Source organism: Pseudophryne corroboree, chromosome 3 (assembly GCF_028390025.1).
Source record: "Pseudophryne corroboree isolate aPseCor3 chromosome 3, aPseCor3.hap2, whole genome shotgun sequence".
In the NCBI taxonomy this organism is placed as follows: Eukaryota; Metazoa; Chordata; class Amphibia; order Anura; family Myobatrachidae; genus Pseudophryne; species Pseudophryne corroboree.
Window position 1 is genome coordinate 9,056,358 of NC_086446.1, and position 23,070 is coordinate 9,079,427.

A 23,070-nucleotide genomic window follows, 5' to 3' on the forward strand; every position below is an offset into this window, starting at 1 on the left:
CTACCTCTATATACACCTACCTGTACCCCTACCTCTATGTACACCACCTGTACGCCTACTTCTTTATACACCTTCCCAGTCCTTTCCCTCTATATACACCTTCCTGTACCCCTACCTCTATATACACCCCCTGTACCCCTACCTCTATATACACCTTCCTGTAGCCCTACCTCTATATACACCTTCCTGTACCACTACCTCTATATACACCTTCCTGTACCCCTACTTCTATATACACCTTCCTGCACCTCTACCTCTATATACACCTTCCTCTACCCTACCTCTATATACACCTTCCCGTACCCCTACCTTTATATATAGCCCCTGTACCCTAAACTCTATATACACCATCCCGTACCCCTACCTCTATATACACCCTCCTGTACACCTACCTCTGTATACACCTTCCTGTACCACTACCTCTATATACACCTTCCTGTACCCTACCTCTATACACACCCTACTTCTATACACACCCCCTCCACCCCTACCTCTATATACACCTTCCCATACCCCTACCTCTATATACACCTTCCTGTATCCCTACCTCTATATACACCACCTGTACCCCTACTTCTATATACACCTTCCCAGTCCTTTACCTCTATATACACCTTCCTGTACCCCTACCTCTATGTACACCACCTGTACGCCTACTTCTATATACACCATCCCAGTCCTTTCCCTCTATATACACCTTCCTGTACCCCTACCTCTATATACACACACTGTACCCCTACCTCTATATACACCTTCCTGTACCCCTACCTCTATATACACCTTCCTGTACCACTACCTCTATTTACACCTTCCTGTACCCGTACCTCTATATACACCTTCCTGCACCTCTACCTCTATATACACCTTCCTCTACCCTACCTCTATATACACCTTCCCATACCCCTACCTCTATATACACCTTCCTGTACCCCTACCTCTATATACACCACCTGTACCCCTACCTCTATATACACCCTCCTCTACCCCTACCTCTATATACACCTTCCTGTACCCCTACTTCTATATACACCTTCCTGCACCTCTACCTCTATTTACACCTTCCTCTACCCTACCTCTATATACACCTTCCTGTACCCCTACCTAAATATACACCTTCTTGTACCCCTACCTCTATACACACACCCTCCACCCCTACCTCTATATACACCTTCCCATACCCCTACCTCTATATACACCTTCCTGTACCCCTACCTCTACATACACCTTCCTGTACCCCTACTTCTATATACACCTTCCCAGTCCTTTCCCTCTATATACACCTTCCTGTACCCCTATCTCTATATACACCCCCTGTACCCCTACCTCTATATACACATTCCTGTACCCCTACTTCTATATACACCTTCCCAGTCCTTTCCCTCTATATACACCTTCCTGTACCCCTACCTCTATATACACCCCCTGTACCCCTACCTCTATATACACCTTCCTGTACCCCTACCTCTGGATACACCTTCCTGTACCACTACCTCTATATACACCTTCCTGTACCCCTACCTCTATATACACCTTCCTGTACCCCTACCTCTATATACACCACCTGTACCCCTACCTCTATATACACTCCCTGTAGCCCTACCTCTATATACACCTTCCTGCACCTCTACCTTTATATACACCTTCCTCTACCCTACCTCTATATACACCTTCCTGTACCCCTACCTCTATATACACCTTCCTGTACCCCTACCTCTATATACACCACCTGTACCCCTACCTCTATATACACCACCTGTACCCCTTCCTCTATATACTCCCTCTGGTACCCCTACCTCTATTTGCACCCTCCTCTACCCCTACCTCTAGGTACATTCCTGTACCCGTACCTCTATATACACCTTCCTGTTCCCCTCCGTCTATATACACCTTCCTGTACCCCTACCTCTATATACACCCTCCTGTACTCCTACCTCTGTATACACCCTCAAGTACCCCTACTTCTATATACACCCTCCCGTACCCCTACCTCTATATACACCCTCCTCTACCCCTACCTCTATATACACCCTCCTCTACTCCTACCTCTATATACACCTTCCTGTACCTTTACCTCTATAAACACCTTCCTGTAGCCCTACCTCTATATACACCTTCCTGTACCCCTACATCTATATACACCTTCCTGTACCCCTACCTTTATATATAGCCCCTGTACCCCTACCTCTATATACACCATCCCGTACCCCTACCTCTATATACACCCTCCTGTAGCCCTATCTCTATATACACCTTCCTGTACCCTACCTCTGTATACACCTTCCTGTACAACTACCTCTATATACACCTTCCTGTACCCCTAATTCTATATACACCTTCCTGCACCTCTACCTCTATATACACCTTCCTGTACCCTACCTCTATACACACCCTACTTCTATACACACCCCCTCCACCCCTACCTCTATATACACCTTCCCATACCCCTACCTCTATATACACCTTCCTGTATCCCTACCTCTATATACACCACCTGTACCCCTACTTCTATATACACCTTCCCAGTCCTTTCCCTCTATATACACCTTCCTGTACCCCTACCTCTATGTACACCACCTGTACGCCTACTTCTATATACACCATCCCAGTCCTTTCCCTCTATATACACCTTCCTGTACCCCTACCTCTATATACACACACTGTACCCCTACCTCTATATACACCTTCCTGTACCCCTACCTCTATATACACCTTCCTGTACCACTACCTCTATATACACCTTCCTGTACCCGTACCTCTATATACACCTTCCTGCACCTCTACCTCTATATACACCTTCCTCTACCCTACCTCTATATACACCTTCCCATACCCCTACCTCTATATACACCTTCCTGTACCCCTACCTCTATATACACCACCTGTACCCCTACCTCTATATACACCCTCCTCTACCCCTACCTCTATATACACCTTCCTGTACCCCTACTTCTATATACACCTTCCTGCACCTCTACCTCTATTTACACCTTCCTCTACCCTACCTCTATATACACCTTCCTGTACCCCTACCTAAATATACACCTTCTTGTACCCCTACCTCTATACACACACCCTCCACCCCTACCTCTATATACACCTTCCCATACCCCTACCTCTATATACACCTTCCTGTACCCCTACCTCTACATACACCTTCCTGTACCCCTACTTCTATATACACCTTCCCAGTCCTTTCCCTCTATATACACCTTCCTGTACCCCTATCTCTATATACACCCCCTGTACCCCTACCTCTATATACACATTCCTGTACCCCTACTTCTATATACACCTTCCCAGTCCTTTCCCTCTATATACACCTTCCTGTACCCCTACCTCTATATACACCCCCTGTACCCCTACCTCTATATACACCTTCCTGTACCCCTACCTCTGGATACACCTTCCTGTACCACTACCTCTATATACACCTTCCTGTACCCCTACCTCTATATACACCTTCCTGTACCCCTACCTCTATATACACCACCTGTACCCCTACCTCTATATACACTCCCTGTAGCCCTACCTCTATATACACCTTCCTGCACCTCTACCTTTATATACACCTTCCTCTACCCTACCTCTATATACACCTTCCTGTACCCCTACCTCTATATACACCTTCCTGTACCCCTACCTCTATATACACCACCTGTACCCCTTCCTCTATATACTCCCTCTGGTACCCCTACCTCTATTTGCACCCTCCTCTACCCCTACCTCTAGGTACATTCCTGTACCCGTACCTCTATATACACCTTCCTGTTCCCCTCCGTCTATATACACCTTCCTGTACCCCTACCTCTATATACACCCTCCTGTACTCCTACCTCTGTATACACCCTCAAGTACCCCTACTTCTATATACACCCTCCCGTACCCCTACCTCTATATACACCCTCCTCTACCCCTACCTCTATATACACCCTCCTCTACTCCTACCTCTATATACACCTTCCTGTACCTTTACCTCTATAAACACCTTCCTGTAGCCCTACCTCTATATACACCTTCCTGTACCCCTACATCTATATACACCTTCCTGTACCCCTACCTTTATATATAGCCCCTGTACCCCTACCTCTATATACACCATCCCGTACCCCTACCTCTATATACACCCTCCTGTAGCCCTATCTCTATATACACCTTCCTGTACCCTACCTCTGTATACACCTTCCTGTACAACTACCTCTATATACACCTTCCTGTACCCCTAATTCTATATACACCTTCCTGCACCTCTACCTCTATATACACCTTCCTCTACCCTACCTCTATATACACCTTCCTCTACCCCTACCTCTATATACACCATCCTGTACCCTACCTCTATACACACCCTACCTCTATACACACCCCCCCACCCCTACCTCTATATACACCTTCCCATACCCCTACCTCTATATACACCTACCTGTACCCCTACCTCTATGTACACCACCTGTACGCCTACTTCTTTATACACCTTCCCAGTCCTTTCCCTCTATATACACCTTCCTGTACCCCTACCTCTATATACACCCCCTGTACCCCTACCTCTATATACACCTTCCTGTAGCCCTACCTCTATATACACCTTCCTGTACCACTACCTCTATATACACCTTCCTGTACCCCTACTTCTATATACACCTTCCTGCACCTCTACCTCTATATACACCTTCCTCTACCCTACCTCTATATACACCTTCCCGTACCCCTACCTTTATATACACCCTCCTGTACACCTACCTCTGTATACACCTTCCTGTACCCCTACCTCTGTATACACCTTCCTGTACCACTACCTCTATATACACCTTCCTGTACCCTACCTCTATACACACCCTACTTCTATACACACCCCCTCCACCCCTACCTCTATATACACCTTCCTGTACCACTACCTCTATATACACCTTCCTGTACCCGTACCTCTATATACACCTTCCTGCACCTCTACCTCTATATACACCTTCCTCTACCCTACCTCTATATACACCTTCCCATACCCCTACCTCTATATACAGCTTCCTGTACCCCTACCTCTATATACACCACCTGTACCCCTACCTCTATATACACCCTCCTCTACCCCTACCTCTATATACACCTTCCTGTACCCCTACTTCTATATACACCTTCCTGCACCTCTACCTCTATTTACACCTTCCTCTACCCTACCTCTATATACACCTTCCTGTACCCCTACCTAAATATACACCTTCCTGTACCCCTACCTCTATACACACACCCTCCACCCCTACCTCTATATACACCTTCCCATACCCCTACCTCTATATACACCTTCCTGTACCCCTACCTCTACATACACCTTCCTGTACCCCTACTTCTATATACACCTTCCCAGTCCTTTCCCTCTATATACACCTTCCTGTACCCCTATCTCTATATACACCCCCTGTACCCCTACCTCTATATACACCTTCCTGTACCCCTACCTCTGGATACACCTTCCTGTACCACTACCTCTATATACACCTTCCTGTACCCCTACCTCTATATACACCTTCCTGTAACCCTACCTCTATATACACCACCTGTACCCCTACCTCTGTATACACTCCCTGTAGCCCTACCTCTATATACACCTTCCTGCACCTCTACCTTTATATACACCTTCCTCTACCCTACCTCTATATACACCTTCCTGTACCCCTACCTCTATATACACCTTCCTGTACCCCTACCTCTATATACACCACCTGTACCCCTACCTCTATATACACCACCTGTACCCCTTCCTCTATATACTCCCTCCGGTACCCCTACCTCTATTTGCACCCTCCTCTACCCCTACCTCTAGGTACATTCCTGTACCCGTACCTCTATATACACCTTCCTGTTCCCCTCCGTCTATATACACCTTCCTGTACCCCTACCTCTATATACACCCTCCTGTACTCCTACCTCTGTATACACCCTCAAGTACCCCTACTTCTATATACACCCTCCCGTACCCCTACCTCTATATACACCCTCCTCTACCCCTACCTCTATATACACCCTCCTCTACTCCTACCTCTATATACACCTTCCTGTACCTTTACCTCTATAAACACCTTCCTGGACCCCTACCTCTATATACAACCCCTGTAGCCCTACCTCTATATACACCTTCCCATACCCCTACCTTTATATATAGCCCCTGTACCCTAAACTCTATATACACCATCCCGTACCCCTACCTCTATATACACCCTCCTGTACACCTACCTCTGTATACACCTTCCTGTACCCCTACCTCTGTATACACCTTCCTGTACCACTACCTCTATATACACCTTCCTGTACCCTACCTCTATACACACCCTACTTCTATACACACCCCCACCTCTATATACACCTTCCCATACCCCTACCTCTATATACACCTTCCTGTATCCCTACTTCTATATACACCTTCCCAGTCCTTTCCCTCTATATACACCTTCCTGTACCCCTACCTCTATGTACACCACCTGTACGCCTACTTCTATATACACCATCCCAGTCCTTTCCCTCTATATACACCTTCCTGTACCCCTACCTCTATATACACCCACTGTACCCCTACCTCTATATACACCTTCCTGTACCCCTACCTCTATATACACCTTCCTCTACCCTACCTCTATATACACCTTCCTGTATCCCTACCTCTATATACACCTTCCTGTACCCTACCTCTATACACACCCCCTCCACCCCTACCTCTATATACACCTTCCCATACCCCTACCTCTATATACACCTTCCTGTACCCCTACCTCTATATACACCACCTGTACCCCTACCTCTATATACACCCTCCTCTACCCCTACCTCTATATACACCCTCCTCTACCCCTACCTCTATATACACCTTCCTGTACCTTTATCTCTATAAACACCTTCCTGTACCCCTACCTCTATATAAAACCCTGTACCCCTACCTCTATATACAACCCCTGTAGCCCTACCTCAATATACACCTTCCTGTACCCCTACCTTTATATATAGCCCCTGTACCCTTACCTCTATATACACCATCCCGTACCCCTACCTCTATATACACCCTCCTGTACCCCTACCTCTCTATACACCTTCCTGTACACCTACCTCTGTATACACCTTCCTGTACCTTTACCTCTGTATACACCTTCCTGTACCCCTACTTCTATATACACCTTCCTGCACCTCTACCTCTATATACACCTTCCTCTACCCTACCTCTATATACACCTTCCTGTACCCCTACCTCTATATACACCTTCCTGTACCCCTACCTTTATATATAGCCCCTGTACCCTTAACTCTATATACACCATCCCGTATCCCTACCTCTATATACACCCTCCTGTACCCCTACCTCTCTATACACCTTCCTGTACACCTACCTCTGTATACACCTTCCTGTACCACTACCTCTATATACACCTTCCTGTACCCCTACCTCTATATACACCTTCCTGTACCCTACCTCTATACACACCCTACTTCTATACACACCCCCTCCACCCCTACCTCTATATACACCTTCCCATACCCCTACCTCTATATACACCTTCCTGTACCCCTACTTCTATATACACCTTCCCAGTCCTTTCCCTCTATATACACCTTCCTGTACCCCTACCTCTATATACACCCCCTGTACCCCTACCTCTATATACACCTTCCTGTACCCCTACCTCTATATACACCTTCCTGTACCCCTACTTCTATATACACCTTCCTGTACCACTACCTCTATATACACCTTCCTGTACGCCTACCTCTATACACACACCCTCCACCCCTACCTCTATATACACCTTCCCATACCCCTACCTCTATATACACCTTCCTGTACCCCTACCTCTATATACACCACCTGTACCCCTACCTCTATATACACCACCTGAACCCCTACCTCTATGTACATTCCTGTACCCGTACCTCTATATACACCCTCCTGTTCCCCTCCGTCTATATACACCTTCCCGTACCCCTACCTCTATATACACCCTCCCGTACTCCTTCCTGTATATACACCCTCCCGTACCCCTACCTCTATATACACCCTCCTGTACCCCTACCTCTATATACTCCCTCCTCTACCCCTACCTCTATATACACCTTCCTGTACCTTTACCTCTATAAACACCTTCCTGTACCCCTACCTCTATATAAACCCCTGTACCCCTACCTCTATATACAACCCCTGTAGCCCTACCTCTATATACACCTTCCTGTACCCCTACCTTTTTATATAGCCCCTGTACCCTTACCTCTATATACACTATCCCGTACCCTACCTCTATATACAGCCTCCTGTACCCCTACCTCTGTATACACCTTCCTGTACCCCTACCTCTATATACACCCCTGCTCCATTACCTCTATATACACACTCCTGTACCCCACCTCTATATACACCTTCCTGTACCATTACCTCTATATACACCTTCTTGTACCCCTACCTCTATATACACCTTCCTGTACCCCTACCTCTATAAATACCTTGTACCCCTACCTCTATATACACCTTCCTGTAGCACTACCTCTATGTACACCCCCTGTACCATTACTTCTATATTCACCTTTTGTACCCCTACCTTTGTATACACCTTCCTGTAGCACTACCTCTATATACACCCCCTGTACCCCACCTCTATATACACCTCCTGTACCCCTACCTCTATATACACCACCTGTACCACTACCTCTATATACACTCCCTGTAGCCCTACCTCTATATACACCTTCCTGCACCTCTACCTCTATATACACCTTCCTCTACCCTACCTCTATATACACCCTCCTCTACCCCTACCTCTATGTACATTCCTGTACCCCTACCTTTATATACACCTTATTGTACCCCTACCTCTTTACACACCCTCCTTTACCCCATCTCTATATACACCTTCCTGTACCACTACCTTTTATATACACCTTCCTGTATCCCTACCTCTATATACACCCTCCTGTACCCCTACCTCTATATACACCTTCTTGTACCACTACCTCTATATACACCCCCTGTGCCATTACCTCTATATACACCTTCTTGTACCCCTACCTCTATATACACCTTCCTGTACCACTACCTCTATATACACCCTCCTGTACCCCTACCTCTATATACACCCCCTGTACCATTACCTCTATATACACACTCCTGTACCCCTACCTCTATATACACACTCCTGTACCCCTACCTCTATATACACCCTCCTGTACCTTACCTCTATATACACCTTCCTGTACCTTTACCTCTATTAACACCTTCCTGTACCCCTACCTCTATATACACCTTCCTGTACCCCTACCTCTATATACACCATCTGTACCCCTACCTCTATATACACCCCCTGTAGCCCTACCTCTATATACACCTTCCCGTTCTCCTATCTCTATATACACCTTCCCGTACCCCTACTTCTATATACACCTTCCCGTACCCCTACCTCTATATACACCTTCACGTTCCCCTACCTCTATATATACCACCTGTACCCTTACCTCTATATACACCACCTGTACCCCTACCTCTATATACTCCATCCGGTACCCCTACTTCTATATACACCCTCCTCTACCCCTACCTTTATATACACCTTCTTGTACCCCTACCTCTTTACACACCCTCCTTTACCCCATCTCTATATACACCTTCCTGTATCACTACCTCTATGTACACCTTCCTGTATCACTACCTCTATGTACACCATCCTGTACCCCTACCTCTATATACACCTTCCTGTACCCCTACCTCTATATACATCTTCCTGTTCCCCTACGTCTATATACACCTTCCCGTACCCCTACCTCTATATACACCCTCCCGTACCCCTACCTCTATATACACCTTCCTGTACCCCTACCTCTATATACACCCCCTGTACCATTACCTCTATATACACCTTCCCGTACCCCTACCTCTATGTACACCATCCTGTACCTTTACCTCTATATACACCTTCCTGTACCATTACCTCTATATACACCCTCCTGTACTCCTACCTCTATATACACCTTCACTAATCCTACCTCTATATACACCTTCCTGTACCCCTACCTCTATATACACCCTCCTGTACCCCTACCTCTGTATACACCTTCCATGTTTAGACTGCAGCCTACGAGTGATATACCCCTACACATGCACCATGGCTGTGGGAGAGGGACCATGCAGATGATTCTTGCACACATTCTGGAATCCAGATAACAGTGTATTAGCTACTACGATCTCTACAACTACTATGTGATTGGACAGCATTGAGGTTACCTGAACACACTTCATGGTGTACTTGTATGTTAAGGGTTGCGCAGATTTAACCTTCGTGTGAGCCGTCACAAACACACCCCGTGCTGTGACTGGAGGGGATTCATGTCACTCTGCTGACAGCTGTGTGTGATTGGCTGAACGTAGCTACATGTACTATATTACTCCCAGACCCAGAACCACATTGACTAAGCCTCCGACAGGTGAAACGTTCGTAGGCAGGGGTTCCCTGCTGTATGCACAATGGGGCACACTCACACAGATCATGTTATACTCAGCGGTGTTCTTCTCTCCCGATAAGGTAACTACCTGTTTTCTCTGCTCTCTCATCGACAGGAAAAGCCAATGGCAGAAGAGCCTATGTATACTCCACGTGGTGAAACGGATATATGTAATTGACAAACCTTGAAGGCTGTTCTATTTCATGCTATATTAGGTACTCACTGGCTGCACCGCAGAGAGGTTGTCTGCACATCTAAATTGTTGCCTTTTCCTTCTGCATTTTGTGTTGTATTTTGAGCTATTAAATGACATATACTAAAGTTTGACTTTTAATGGTATACATTCAAAAGTGCCCCCACAAAGCGTGTTTCTTTCTTCTTTGTGCGATTATGAGCCTATAAGGTGTCAGGATGTCACTGTCTATGTCTCCATGCAGGAGGTGGAGTATATAGAGGAAGACAGGGGTCTGTACAAGGACGTGATGATGGAGAATCACCGGCCCCTCACATCACTGGGTAAGAGGAGACTGTCATGTATTGTACAGGGGAGAGCAGGTATGGAGGCCCCCTATATACACACATCACCTGATAATCACATATATACACTGTACTCAGTCACTGTGTGTCTTCTACAGATGGGCCCAGTAACAGAGATACCCCAGAGAGATGTCCCCGTCCTCTGTATTCCCAGGATTGTACAGAGGAGAATCACAGGATCCCACAGGAGGATCAGGTAGGTGGGATTTAGGGTCTCACCAATATACCAAAGTGACTGTCACTATATGATCTGTAGAGAAGCTGTGTTTGACTGATATACAGTGTAATATGAATAATATCAGACATTGATAACGTGCTGATTCCACTATCATCCGATTTGTGGGACACTGCATATTTTGGGGTAGAGTGATGGCAATAAATAGTTAAGTGAAGCTCCGCCCCCTCTATCCCCTCCCATCCCCACTGGACATCATTTTTTTAAATTTAGTGCATTGGCGTAAGGTACGATTTAGATAGCTCTTATGTTTTTGTTAATTTCTACCTTTTCTTACACTGTGCCCCAGTCCCTATTTACAGGGCTCTATGCGCTTGTTGGTGGGGGATATATATAGTTAGCTGCTGAGGAGTCTTCTCTCCCGCTCTGTGACGGGATCGCTAGTAGAGTCACAGCTTCATTCACTGACTAAGCGGTGTCCAGGGCTCCACCAACAAAAAGTCATCTCTCTAGGGTCAGGAGGCAGGTAGGGCAGCCATACCTTACCACTGCGGTAACACTGCACGTGACCTTTAGGGTAGCTAGCCCCGCTTCTGTCTGTCCACAGTGGACTATTTAGGCACTAGGTACTGCTTGCAGCGACAGCTTGCATTACAGGCTAGAGTTCTGTGCCTCAGCTTATTGGGAAGTTTCTTTGTGAAGATGTGCAGTACTCCCCAGATCGATTGACAGAGGAAATTACACATAGTAAAATATCGTTTTCGGAATACACCTTGGGGACATTACGCTCCCTCCTTGATTTGTTGAGCCTTCTATGTTCTTAGGTTTTCCTGTTGCATTGTTGTGGTTTGTTGTTGTGTTTTCTTCTTTCTCCTTTGGCTTTGTTAGCCAAAACAGGAGTAGTGGAGGTGGGAGGGATTAGAAGGGTATGGAGCTCCATACATAACTATTTTCTGCCTATACTCCTGCGCCGGCCCCTATACCCCACTGTCAAAGTATGCAGTGTCCCCCAGATGGAATCCGAGGAGAAGATTTTATGGTGACTAAAAAAAAAAAATCCAATTTTTTTTTAGGTTCAATGTGAAGATTTGATGGTTATTAAGGTAGAAGATATAGAAATAAAAGAAGAGACGTATGTGAATATAGTGTATATGTCGGATAAGGAGGCAGAAAATCTAGATGAAGAAGAAAAGACGTATGTGTCAAATAAGGCAGAGGATATAGAGGGAAAAGAGGAGACGTATGTGAGTGATGATCAGCAGTGTAAGGAGGAGGAAATCCCTACAGATATCAGCACAGGTGAGTAATAAACACTTATTACAGAAAAGAGTCACATATTCTCCTTTCTCAATCACTACAGCAATATCTTATCCTACACCCTCCTCCGCCAGTAGGAAATGTATCCACCCAGTGGGAAAGTCAGGAGCCATCAGCCCCTATTATACTCCTGCTCTCCTCGTCACATCATGTCACTGTGTGTTACCAGCCCAGAGATCTGACCAGTCTCCTCCCCACACTCTCTGGTGTATCTCATACATCAGGAGCCATCAGCCCCTATTATACTCCTGTTCTCCCCCTCACATCATGTCACTGTGTGATACCAGCCCAGAGATCTGACCAGTCTCCTCCCCACACTCTCTGGTGTATCTCATACATCAGGAGCCATCAGCCCCTATTATACTCCTGCTCTCCCCCTCACCTCATGTCACTGTGTGATACCAGCCCAGAGATCTGACCAGTCTCCTCCCCACACTCTCTGGTGTATCATATACATCAGGGGACATCAGCCCCTATTATACTCCTGCTCTCCCCTCACATCATGTCACTGTGTGTTACCAGCCCAGAGATCTGACCAGTCTCCTCCTCACACTCTCTGGTGTATCTCATACATCAGGAGCCATTAGCCCCTATTATACTCCTGCTCTCCCCCTCACATTATGTCACTGTGTGTTACCAGCCCAGATATCTGACCAGTCTCCTCCCCACACTCTCTGGTGTATCTCATACATCAGGAGCCATTAGCCCCTATTATACTCCTGCTCTCCCACCTCACATCATGTCACTGTGTGTTACCAGCCCAGAGAGCTGACCAGTCTCCTCCCCACACTCTTTGGTGTATCTCATACATCAGGAGTCATCAGCCCCTATTATACTCCTGCTCTCCCCTCACATCATGTCACTGTGTGTTACCAGGCCATAGATCTGACCAGTCTCCTTCCTACACGCTCTGGTGTATCTCATACATCAGCAGCCATCAGCCCCTATTATACTCCTGCTCTCCCCCTCACATCATGTCACTGTGTGTTACCAGGCCATAGATCTGACCAGTCTCCTTCCTACACTCCCTGGTGTGACTGCGATTTGGATCTATGTAATGTTCTTGGTATTTATTATTTTTTTTGTTAGATTTTAAGTCAGTTTTTTTTACTGTACAACAGAAGTTTCACTGTTTGTACATTTCTCCTGCAGGATCCACAGTAGTATCCACAGAATATATATTGGGATATGAGGTAGCGTCAGCAGAATGGCACCAATTGATCAAAGCTTTCATCCTCCCAGAATGCATTTGCTCAGTCTTCTATATCCCCACCTCCTGGTTCAGGCAATTAATTTTCTCTGACGTCCTAGTGGATGCTGGGGACTCCGTAAGGACCATGGGGAATAGACGGCTCCGCAGGAGACTAGGCACATCTAAAGAAAGATTTAGGACTATCTGGTGTGCACTGGCTCCTCCCCCTATGACCCTTTTCCAAGCCTCAGTTAGATTTTTGTGCCCGGCCGAGCTGGATGCACACTAGGGGCTCTCCTGAGCTCCTAGAAAGAAAGTTTAGTTTAGTTTTTTTATTTTACAGTGAGACCTGCTGGCAACAGGCTCACTGCAACGAGGGACTAAGGGGAGAAGAAGCTAACCTACCTAACTGGTGGTAGCTTGGGCTTCTTAGGCTACTGGACACCATTAGCTCCAGAAGGATCGCACACAGGACCCGACCTCGTCGTCCGGTCCCGGAGCCGCGCGGGCGTCCCCCTTACAGAGCCAGAAGCAAGAAGGTCCGGAAAATCGGCGGCTGAAGACTTCTGTCTTCTCCAAGGTAGCGCACAGCACTGCAGCTGTGCGCCAATGCTCCTCATGCACACCACACACTGCGGTCACTGATGGGTGCAGGGCGCTGGGGCGCCCTGAGCAGCAATATTTACACCTTGGCTGGCAAAACTGACACCATATATAGCCCCAGGGGCTATATAGGTGTAAAAATACCCCTGCCAGAATTACAAAAACAGCGGGAGATAGCCCGCTGAAAAAGGGGCGGAGCCATCTCCCTCAGCACACTGGCGCCATTTTCCCTCACAGCTCTGCTGGAAGGATCGCTCCCTGGCTCTCCCCTGCAGTCCTGCACTACAGAAAGGGTAAAAAAGAGAGGGGGGGCACAAAATTTAGGCGCAGTATATTATGATAATGCAGCTATAAGGGAAAACACTCTCTATAGGTGATATCCCTGTGGTAAATAGCGCTCTGGTGTGTGCTGGCATACTCTCCCTCTGTCTCCCCAAAGGGCTTTGTGGTGTCATGTCCTCTGTCAGAGCATTCCCTGTGTGTGTGCTGTGTGTCGGTACTGCTGTGTCGACATGTATGATGAGGATAATGATGTGGAGGCGGAGCAAATGCCTGTGAATGTGCTGTCACCCCCTGCGGGGTCGACACCTGTGTGGATGGACTTATGGAAGGAATTACGTGACAGTGTCAACTCCTTACATAAAAGGTTTGACGACATAGGACAGCCGGCTACACAGCTTGTGCCTGTTCCAGCGTCTCACATATCATCAGGGGCTTTAAAACGCCCGCTACCTCAGATGGCAGACACAGATGTTGACACGGATACCGACTCCAGTGTCGACGACGATGAGACTAGTGTACCTTCCAATTGGTCCACCCGTTACATGATTGAGGCAATGAAAAATGTATTACACATTTCTCTGACGTCCTAAGTGGATGCTGGGACTCCGTCAGGACCATGGGGAATAGCGGCTCCGCAGGAGACAGGGCACAAAAGTAAAGCTTTAGGATCAGGTGGTGTGTACTGGCTCCTCCCCCTATGACCCTCCTCCAAGCCTCAGTTAGGTTTTTGTGCCCGTCCGAGCAGGGTGCAATCTAGGTGGCTCTCCTAAAGAGCTGCTTAGAAAAAGTTATTAGGTTTTTTATTTTCAGTGAGTCCTGCTGGCAACAGGCTCACTGCATCGAGGGACTTAGGGGAGAGAAGTGAACTCAACTGCGTGCAGGGTGGATTGGCTTCTTAGGCTACTGGACACCATTAGCTCCAGAGGGATCGAACACAGGCCCAGCCATGGAGTCCGGTCCCGGAGCCGCGCCGCCGACCCCCTTGCAGATGCCGAAGAGTGAAGAGGTCCAGAAACCGGCGGCAGAAGACTTTTCAGTCTTCATGAGGTAGCGCACAGCACTGCAGCTGTGCGCCATTGTTGTCAGCACACTTCACACCAGCGGTCACTGAGGGTGCAGGGCGCTGGGGGGGGCGCCCTGGGCAGCAATGAATAATACCTTTCTTATGGCTAAAAATACATCACATATAACCCTTGAGGCTATATGGATGTATTTAACCCCTGCCAGATCTCACAAACTCTGGGAGAAGAGCCCGCCGAAATAGGGGGCGGGGCCTATTCTCCTCAGCACACAGCGCCATTTTCCTGCTCAGCTCCGCTGTGAGGAAGGCTCCCAGGACTCTCCCCTGCACTGCACTACAGAAACAGGGTAAAACAGAGAGGGGGGGCACTTTTTTGGCGATATTACTATATTTAAGCTGCTATAAGGATACAACACTTCTGTAGGGTTGTTCCCATATATATTATAGCACTTGGGTGTGTGCTGGCAAACTCTCCCTCTGTCTCCCCAAAGGGCTAGTGGGGTCCTGTCTTCAATAGAGCATTCCCTGTGTGTCTGCTGTGTGTCGGTACGTGTGTGTCGACATGTATGAGGACGATGTTGGTGGGGAGGCAGAGCAATTGCCGGTAATGGTGATGTCACCCCCCAGGGAGTCGACACCGGAATGGATGGCTTTGTTTATGGAATTACGGGATAATGTCAGCACATTACAAAAATCTGTTGACGACATGAGATGGCCGGCAAACCAGTTAGTACCTGCCCAGGCGTCTCAGACACCGTCAAGGGCTGTAAAACGCCCTTTACCTCAGTCGGTCGACACAGACCCAGACACGGACACTGAATCTAGTGTCGACGGTGAAGAAACAAACGTATTTTCCAGTAGGGCCACACGTTATATGATCACGGCAATGAAGGAGGCTTTACATATCTCTGATACTGCAAGTACCACAAAAAGGGGTATTATGTGGGGTGTGAAAAAACTACCTGTAGTTTTTCCTGAATCAGAGGAATTGAATGATGTATGTGATGAAGCGTGGGTTAACCCAGATAGAAAAGTGCTAATTTCAAAAAAGTTATTGGCATTATACCCTTTCCCGCCAGAGGTTAGGGCGCGCTGGGAAACACCCCCTAGGGTGGATAAGGCGCTCACACGCTTATCAAAACAAGTGGCGTTACCGTCTCCTGATACGGCCGCCCTCAAGGATCCAGCTGATAGGAGGCTGGAAACTACCCTGAAAAGTATATACACACATACTGGTGTTATACTGCGACCAGCCATCGCCTCAGCCTGGATGTGCGGCGCTGGGGTGGTTTGGTCGGATTCCCTGACTGAAAATATTGATACCCTGGATAGGGACAGTATTTTATTGACTTTAGAGCAATTAAAGGATGCTTTTCTTTATATGCGAGATGCGCAGAGGGATATTTGCACTCTGGCATCGAGAGTAAGTGCGATGTCCATATCTGCCAGAAGAAGTTTATGGACGCGACAGTGGTCAGGTGATGCGGATTCCAAACGGCATATGGAAGTATTGCCGTATAAAGGGGAGGAATTATTTGGAGTCGGTCTATCGGATTTGGTGGCCACGGCAACTGCCGGGAAATCCACCTTTTTACCTCAGGCCCCCTCCCAACAGAAAAAGACACCGTCTTTTCAGCCGCAGTCCTTTCGGTCCTATAAGAACAAGCGGGCAAAAGGACAGTCATATCTGCCCCGAGGCAAAGGAAAGGGTAAGAGAGGGCAGCAAGCAGCTCCTTCCCAGGAACAGAAGCCCTCCCCGGGTTCTGCAAAGCCCTCAGCATGACGCTGGGGCTTTACAAGCGGACTCAGGAGCGGTGGGGGGTCGACTCAAGAATTTCAGCGCGCAGTGGGCTTGCTCACAGGTGGACCCCTGGATCCTGCAGGTAGTATCTCAGGGTTACAGGTTGGAATTCGAGAAGTCTCCCCCTCGCCGGTTCCTAAAGTCTGCTTTGCCAACGTCTCCCTCAGACAGGGCGACGGTATTGGAAGCCATTCACAAGCTGTTTTCTCAGCAGGTGATAGTCAAGGTACCCCTCCTACAACAGGGAAAGAGGTATTATTCCACGCTATTTGTGGTACCGAAGCCGGACGGCTCGGTAAGACCTATTCTAAATCTGAAATCTTTGAACCTGTACATACAAAAATTCAAGTTCAAGATGAAGTCACTCAGAGCAGTGATAGCGAATCTGGAAGAAGGGGACTTTATGGTGTCTCTGGACATAAAAGATGCTTACCTGCATGTCCCAATTTGCCCTTCACATCAAGGGTACCTCAGGTTCGTGGTGCAAAACTGTCATTATCAGTTTCAGATGCTGCCGTTTGGATTGTCCACGGCACCTCGGGTCTTTACCAAGGTAATGGCCGAAATGATGGTTCTTCTGCGAAGAAGAGGCGTATTAATTATCCCTTACTTGGACGATCTCCTGATAAGGGCAAGGTCCAGAGAACAGCTGGAGGACGGAGTAGCACTAACTCAAGTAGTGCTGCAACAGCACGGGTGGATTCTGAATTTTCCAAAATCTCAATTGACCCCGACGACACGTCTGCTGTTCCTGGGAATGATTCTGGACACGGTTCAGAAAAAGGTGTTTCTTCCGGAGGAGAAAGCCAGGGAGTTATCCGAACTTGTCAGGAACCTCCTAAAACCAGGAAAAGTGTCTGTGATTCAATGCACAAGAGTCCTGGGAAAGATGGTGGCTTCTTACGAAGCGATTCCATTCGGCAGATTCCACGCACAAACTTTTCAGTGGGATCTGCTGGACAAATGGTCCGGATCGCATCTGCAGATGCATCAGCGGATAACCCTGTCGCCACGGACAAGGGTGTCTCTTCTGTGGTGGTTGCGGAGTGCTCATCTGTTAGAGGGACGCAGATTCGGCATACAGAATTGGGTCCTGGTGACAACGGATGCCAGTCTGAGAGGCTGGGGAGCAGTCACACAGGGAAGAAACTTCCAGGGTGTGTGGTCAACCCTGGAGATGTCTCTTCACATAAATATACTGGAGCTAAGAGCGATTTACAATGCTCTAAGCCTGGCAAAACCCCTGCTTCAGGGTCAGCCGGTGTTGATCCAGTCGGACAACATCACGGCAGTCGCCCACGTAAACAGACAGGGCGGCACAAGAAGCAGGAGGGCAATGGCAGAAGCTGCAAGGATTCTTCGCTGGGCGGAAGATCATGTAATAGCACTGTCAGCAGTGTTCATTCCGGGAGTGGACAACTGGGAAGCAGACTTCCTCAGCAGACACGATCTTCACCCGGGAGAGTGGGGACTACATCCAGAAGTCTTCCACACGATTGTGAACCATTGGGAAAAACCAAAGGTGGACATGATGGCGTCCCGCCTCAACAAAAAACTGAACAGATATTGCGCCAGGTCAAGAGACCCTCAGGCAATAGCTGTGGACGCTCTGGTGACACCGTGGGTGTACCAATCAGTGTATGTGTTTCCGCCTCTGCCTCTCATACCAAAGGTACTGAGAATTATACGGCAAAGGGGAGTAAGAACAATACTAGTGGCTCCGGATTGGCCAAGAAGAACTTGGTACCCGGAACTTCAGGAGATGCTCACGGAAGATCCGTGGCCTCTACCTCTAAGAAGGGATCTGCTTCAGCAGGGACCCTGTCTATTTCAAGACTTACCGCGGTTGCGTTTGACGGCATGGCGGTTGAACGCCGGATCCTAAGGGAAAAAGGCATTCCAGAGGAAGTCATTCCTACCCTAATTAAGGCCAGAAAGGAAGTGACCGCACAACATTATCACCGCATTTGGAGAAAAGATGTTGCGTGGTGTGAGGCCAGAAAGGCCCCGACGGAGGAATTTCAACTTGGTCGTTTCCTGAATTTCCTGCAAACAGGATTGTCTATGGGCCTCAAATTGGGGTCCATTAAGGTTCAAATTTCGGCCCTGTCGATTTTCTTCCAAAAAGAATTGGCTTCAGTTCCTGAAGTCCAGACGTTTGTCAAAGGAGTACTACATATACAGCCCCCGGTGGTGCCTCCAGTGGCACCGTGGGATCTCAATGTAGTTTTGGAGTTTCTCAAATCCCATTGGTTTGAGCCGCTCAAATCGGTGGATTTAAAATATCTTACATGGAAAGTAACCATGTTACTGGCGCTGGCTTCAGCCAGGAGAGTATCAGAATTGGCGGCTTTGTCGTACAAAAGCCCATATCTGATCTTCCATTTGGACAGGGCAGAACTGCGGATGCGTCCTCAATTTCTCCCTAAGGTGGTTTCAGCATTTCATTTGAACCAGCCTATTGTGGTGCCTGCGGCTACTAGCGAATTGGAGGACTCCAAGTTGCTAGACGTTGTCAGAGCTCTAAAAATATATATTTCTAGGACGGCTGGAGTCAGAAAATCTGACTTGCTGTTTATACTGTATGCACCCAACAAGCTGGGTGCTCCTGCTTCTAAGCAGACGATTGCTCGTTGGATTTGTAGCACTATTCAACTTGCACATTCTGTGGCAGGCCTGCCACAGCCTAAATCTGTAAATGCCCACTCCACCAGGAAGGTGGGCTCATCTTGGGCGGCTGCCCGAGGGGTCTCGGCGTTACAACTTTGCCGAGTAGCTACGTGGTCAGGGCAGAACACGTTTGTAAAATTCTACAAATTTGATACCCAGGCTAAGGAGGACCTGGAGTTCTCTCATTCTCAGAGCATTCTGCAGAGTCTTCCGCACTCTCCCGCCCGTTTGGGAGCTTTGGTATAATCCCCATGGTCCTGACGGAGTCCCAGGATCCACTAGGACGTTAGAGAAAATAAGAATTTACTCACCGGTAATTCTATTTCTCGTAGTCCGTAGTGGATGCTGGGCGCCCATCCCAAGTGCGGATTGTCTGCAATACTTGTACATAGTTATTGTTACAAAATCGGGTTGTTATTGTTGGAAGCCGTCTTTTCAGAGGCTCCTCTGTTATCATACTGTTAACTGGGTTCAGATCACAGGTTATATGGTGTGATTGGTGTGGCTGGTATGAGTCTTACCCGGGATTCAAAATCCTTCCTTATTGTGTACGCTCGTCCGGGCACAGTATCCTAACTGAGGCTTGGAGGAGGGTCATAGGGGGAGGAGCCAGTACACACCACCTGATCCTAAAGCTTTACTTTTGTGCCCAGTCTCCTGCGGAGCCGCTATTCCCCATGGTCCTGACGGAGTCCCAGCATCCACTACGGACTACGAGAAATAGAATTACCGGTGAGTAAATTCTTATTTTCTCTAACGTCCTAAGTGGATGCTGGGGACTCCGTAAGGACCATGGGGAATAGCGGCTCCGCAGGAGACTGGGCACATCTAAAGAAAGCTTTAGGACTATCTGGTGTGCACTGGCTCCTCCCCCTATGACCCTCCTCCAAGCCTCAGTTAGATCTCTGTGCCCGAACGAGAAGGGTGCACACTAGGGGCTCTCCTGAGCTTCTTAGTGAAAGTTTTAGTTTAGGTTTGTTATTTTCAGTGAGACCTGCATCGAGGGACTAAGGGGAGAAGAAGCGAACTCACCTGCGTGCAGAGTGGATTGGGCTTCTTAGGCTACTGGACATTAGCTCCAGAGGGACGATCACAGGCCCAGCCTGGATGGGTCCCAGAGCCGCGCCGCCGGCCCCCTTACAGAGCCAGAAGGCAGAAGAGGTCCGGAAAATCGGCGGCAGAAGACGTCCTGTCTTCAACAAGGTAGCGCACAGCACTGCAGCTGTGCGCCATTGCTCTCAGCACACTTCACACTCTGGTCACTGAGGGTGCAGGGCGCTGGGGGGGGGGGGGGCGCCCTGAGACGCAATAAAAAAACACCTTGGATGGCAAAAAAAATGCATCACATATAGCTCCTGGGCTATATGGATGCATTTAACCCCTGCCAGAATACATAGAAAAACGGGAGATAAGGCCGCCGATAAGGGGGCGGAGCCTATCTCCTCAGCACACTGGCGCCATTTTCCCTCACAGCTCCGTTGGAGGGAAGCTCCCTGTCTCTCCCCTGCAGTCACTACACTACAGAAAGGGTTAAAAAAGAGAGAGGGGGCACTAATTAAGCGCAGTATTAAAGATACAGCAGCTATAAGGGGAAAAACACTTATATAAGGTTATCCCTGTATATATATAGCGCTCTGGTGTGTGCTGGCAAACTCTCCCTCTGTCTCCCCAAAGGGCTAGTGGGGTCCTGTCCTCTATCAGAGCATTCCCTGTGTGTGTGCTGTGTGTCGGTACGTTTGTGTCGACATGTATGAGGAGAAAAATGATGTGGAGACGGAGCAGAGTGCCTGTAATAGTGATGTCACCCCCTAGGGGGTCGACACCTGAGTGGATGAACTGTTGGAAGAAATTACGTGACAGTGTCAGCTCTGTATAAAAGACAGTGGTTGACATGAGACAGCCGGCTACTCAGCTTGTGCCTGTCCAGACGTCTCCTAGGCTGTCAGGGGCTCTAAAGCGCCCGTTACCTCAGATGGCAGATATAGACGCCGACACGGATACTGACTCCAGTGTCGACGGTGAAGAGACAAATGTGACTTCCAGTAGGGCCACACGTTACATGATTGAGGCAATGAAAAATGTTTTACACATTTCTGATAATACGAGTACCACCAAAAAGGGGTATTATGTTCGGTGAGGAAAAACTACCTGTAGTTTTCCTGAATCTGAGAAATTAAATGAAGTGTGTGATGATGCGTGGTTTTCCCCCGATAACAACTGATAATTTCTAAAATGTTATTGGCATTATATCCTTTCCGGCCAGAGGTTGGTGTGCGTTGGGAAACACCCCCTAGGGGGGATAAAGCGCTCACACGCTTGTAAGGGCTCTACCCTCTCCTGAGATGGCCGCCCTTAAGGATCCTGCTGATAGGAAGCAGGAGGGTATCCTAAAATGTATTTACACACATACTGGTGTTATACTGCGACCAGCAATAGCCTCAGCCTGGATGTGCAGTGCTGGGTTGGCGTGGTCGGATTCCCTGACTGAAAATATTGATACCCTAGATAGGGACAGTATATTTTTGCCTATAGAGCATTTAAAAGATGCATTTCTATATATGCGTGATGCACAGTGGAATATTTGCCGACTGGCATCAAGTCTAAGTGCATTGTCCATTTCTACCAGTAGAGGGTTATAGACACGTCAGTGGTCAGGTGATGCGTATTTCAAACGGCATTTGGAAGTATTGCCTTATTAAGGGGAGGAGTTATTTGGGGTCGGTCTTTCAGACCTGGTGGCCACGGCAACAGCTGGGAAATCCACGTTTGTACCCCAGGTCGCCTCTCAACATGAGAAGACGCCGTATTATCAGGCGCAGTCTTTTCGTGGACAAGGGGTAAAAGGTTCCTCATTTCTGCCACGTGACAGAGGGAGAGGAAAAAGGCTGCAGAAATCAGCCAGTTCCCAGGAACAGAAACCCTCTCCCGCCTCTGTCAAGCCCTCAGTATGACGCTGGGGCTTTACAAGCAGAATCAGGCACGGTGGGGGGCCCGTCTCAATGAATTTCAGCGCG

The 23,070-nt window shown here is 48.0% G+C and overlaps 1 protein-coding gene across 2 annotated transcripts in view; it reads left to right on the plus strand.

Moving 5' to 3' along the window:
* Positions 1–23,070, plus strand: part of LOC135057002 (oocyte zinc finger protein XlCOF6.1-like) — a 54,064-nt gene that overhangs the window by 18,705 nt on the left and 12,289 nt on the right. The window contains exons 2-5 of one of the 2 annotated variants that reach the window (XM_063962857.1): positions 10,574–10,673; positions 10,896–10,974; positions 11,094–11,191; positions 12,244–12,469. In XM_063962857.1, the coding sequence (XP_063818927.1) occupies positions 10,941–10,974; positions 11,094–11,191; positions 12,244–12,469 (358 nt within the window). In that variant the 5' untranslated portion in view covers positions 10,574–10,673; positions 10,896–10,940. Of the gene's footprint in view, positions 1–10,573; positions 10,674–10,895; positions 10,975–11,093; positions 11,192–12,243; positions 12,470–23,070 lie in introns of those variants that run through there. The other variant, XM_063962858.1, reaches the window with a different exon arrangement.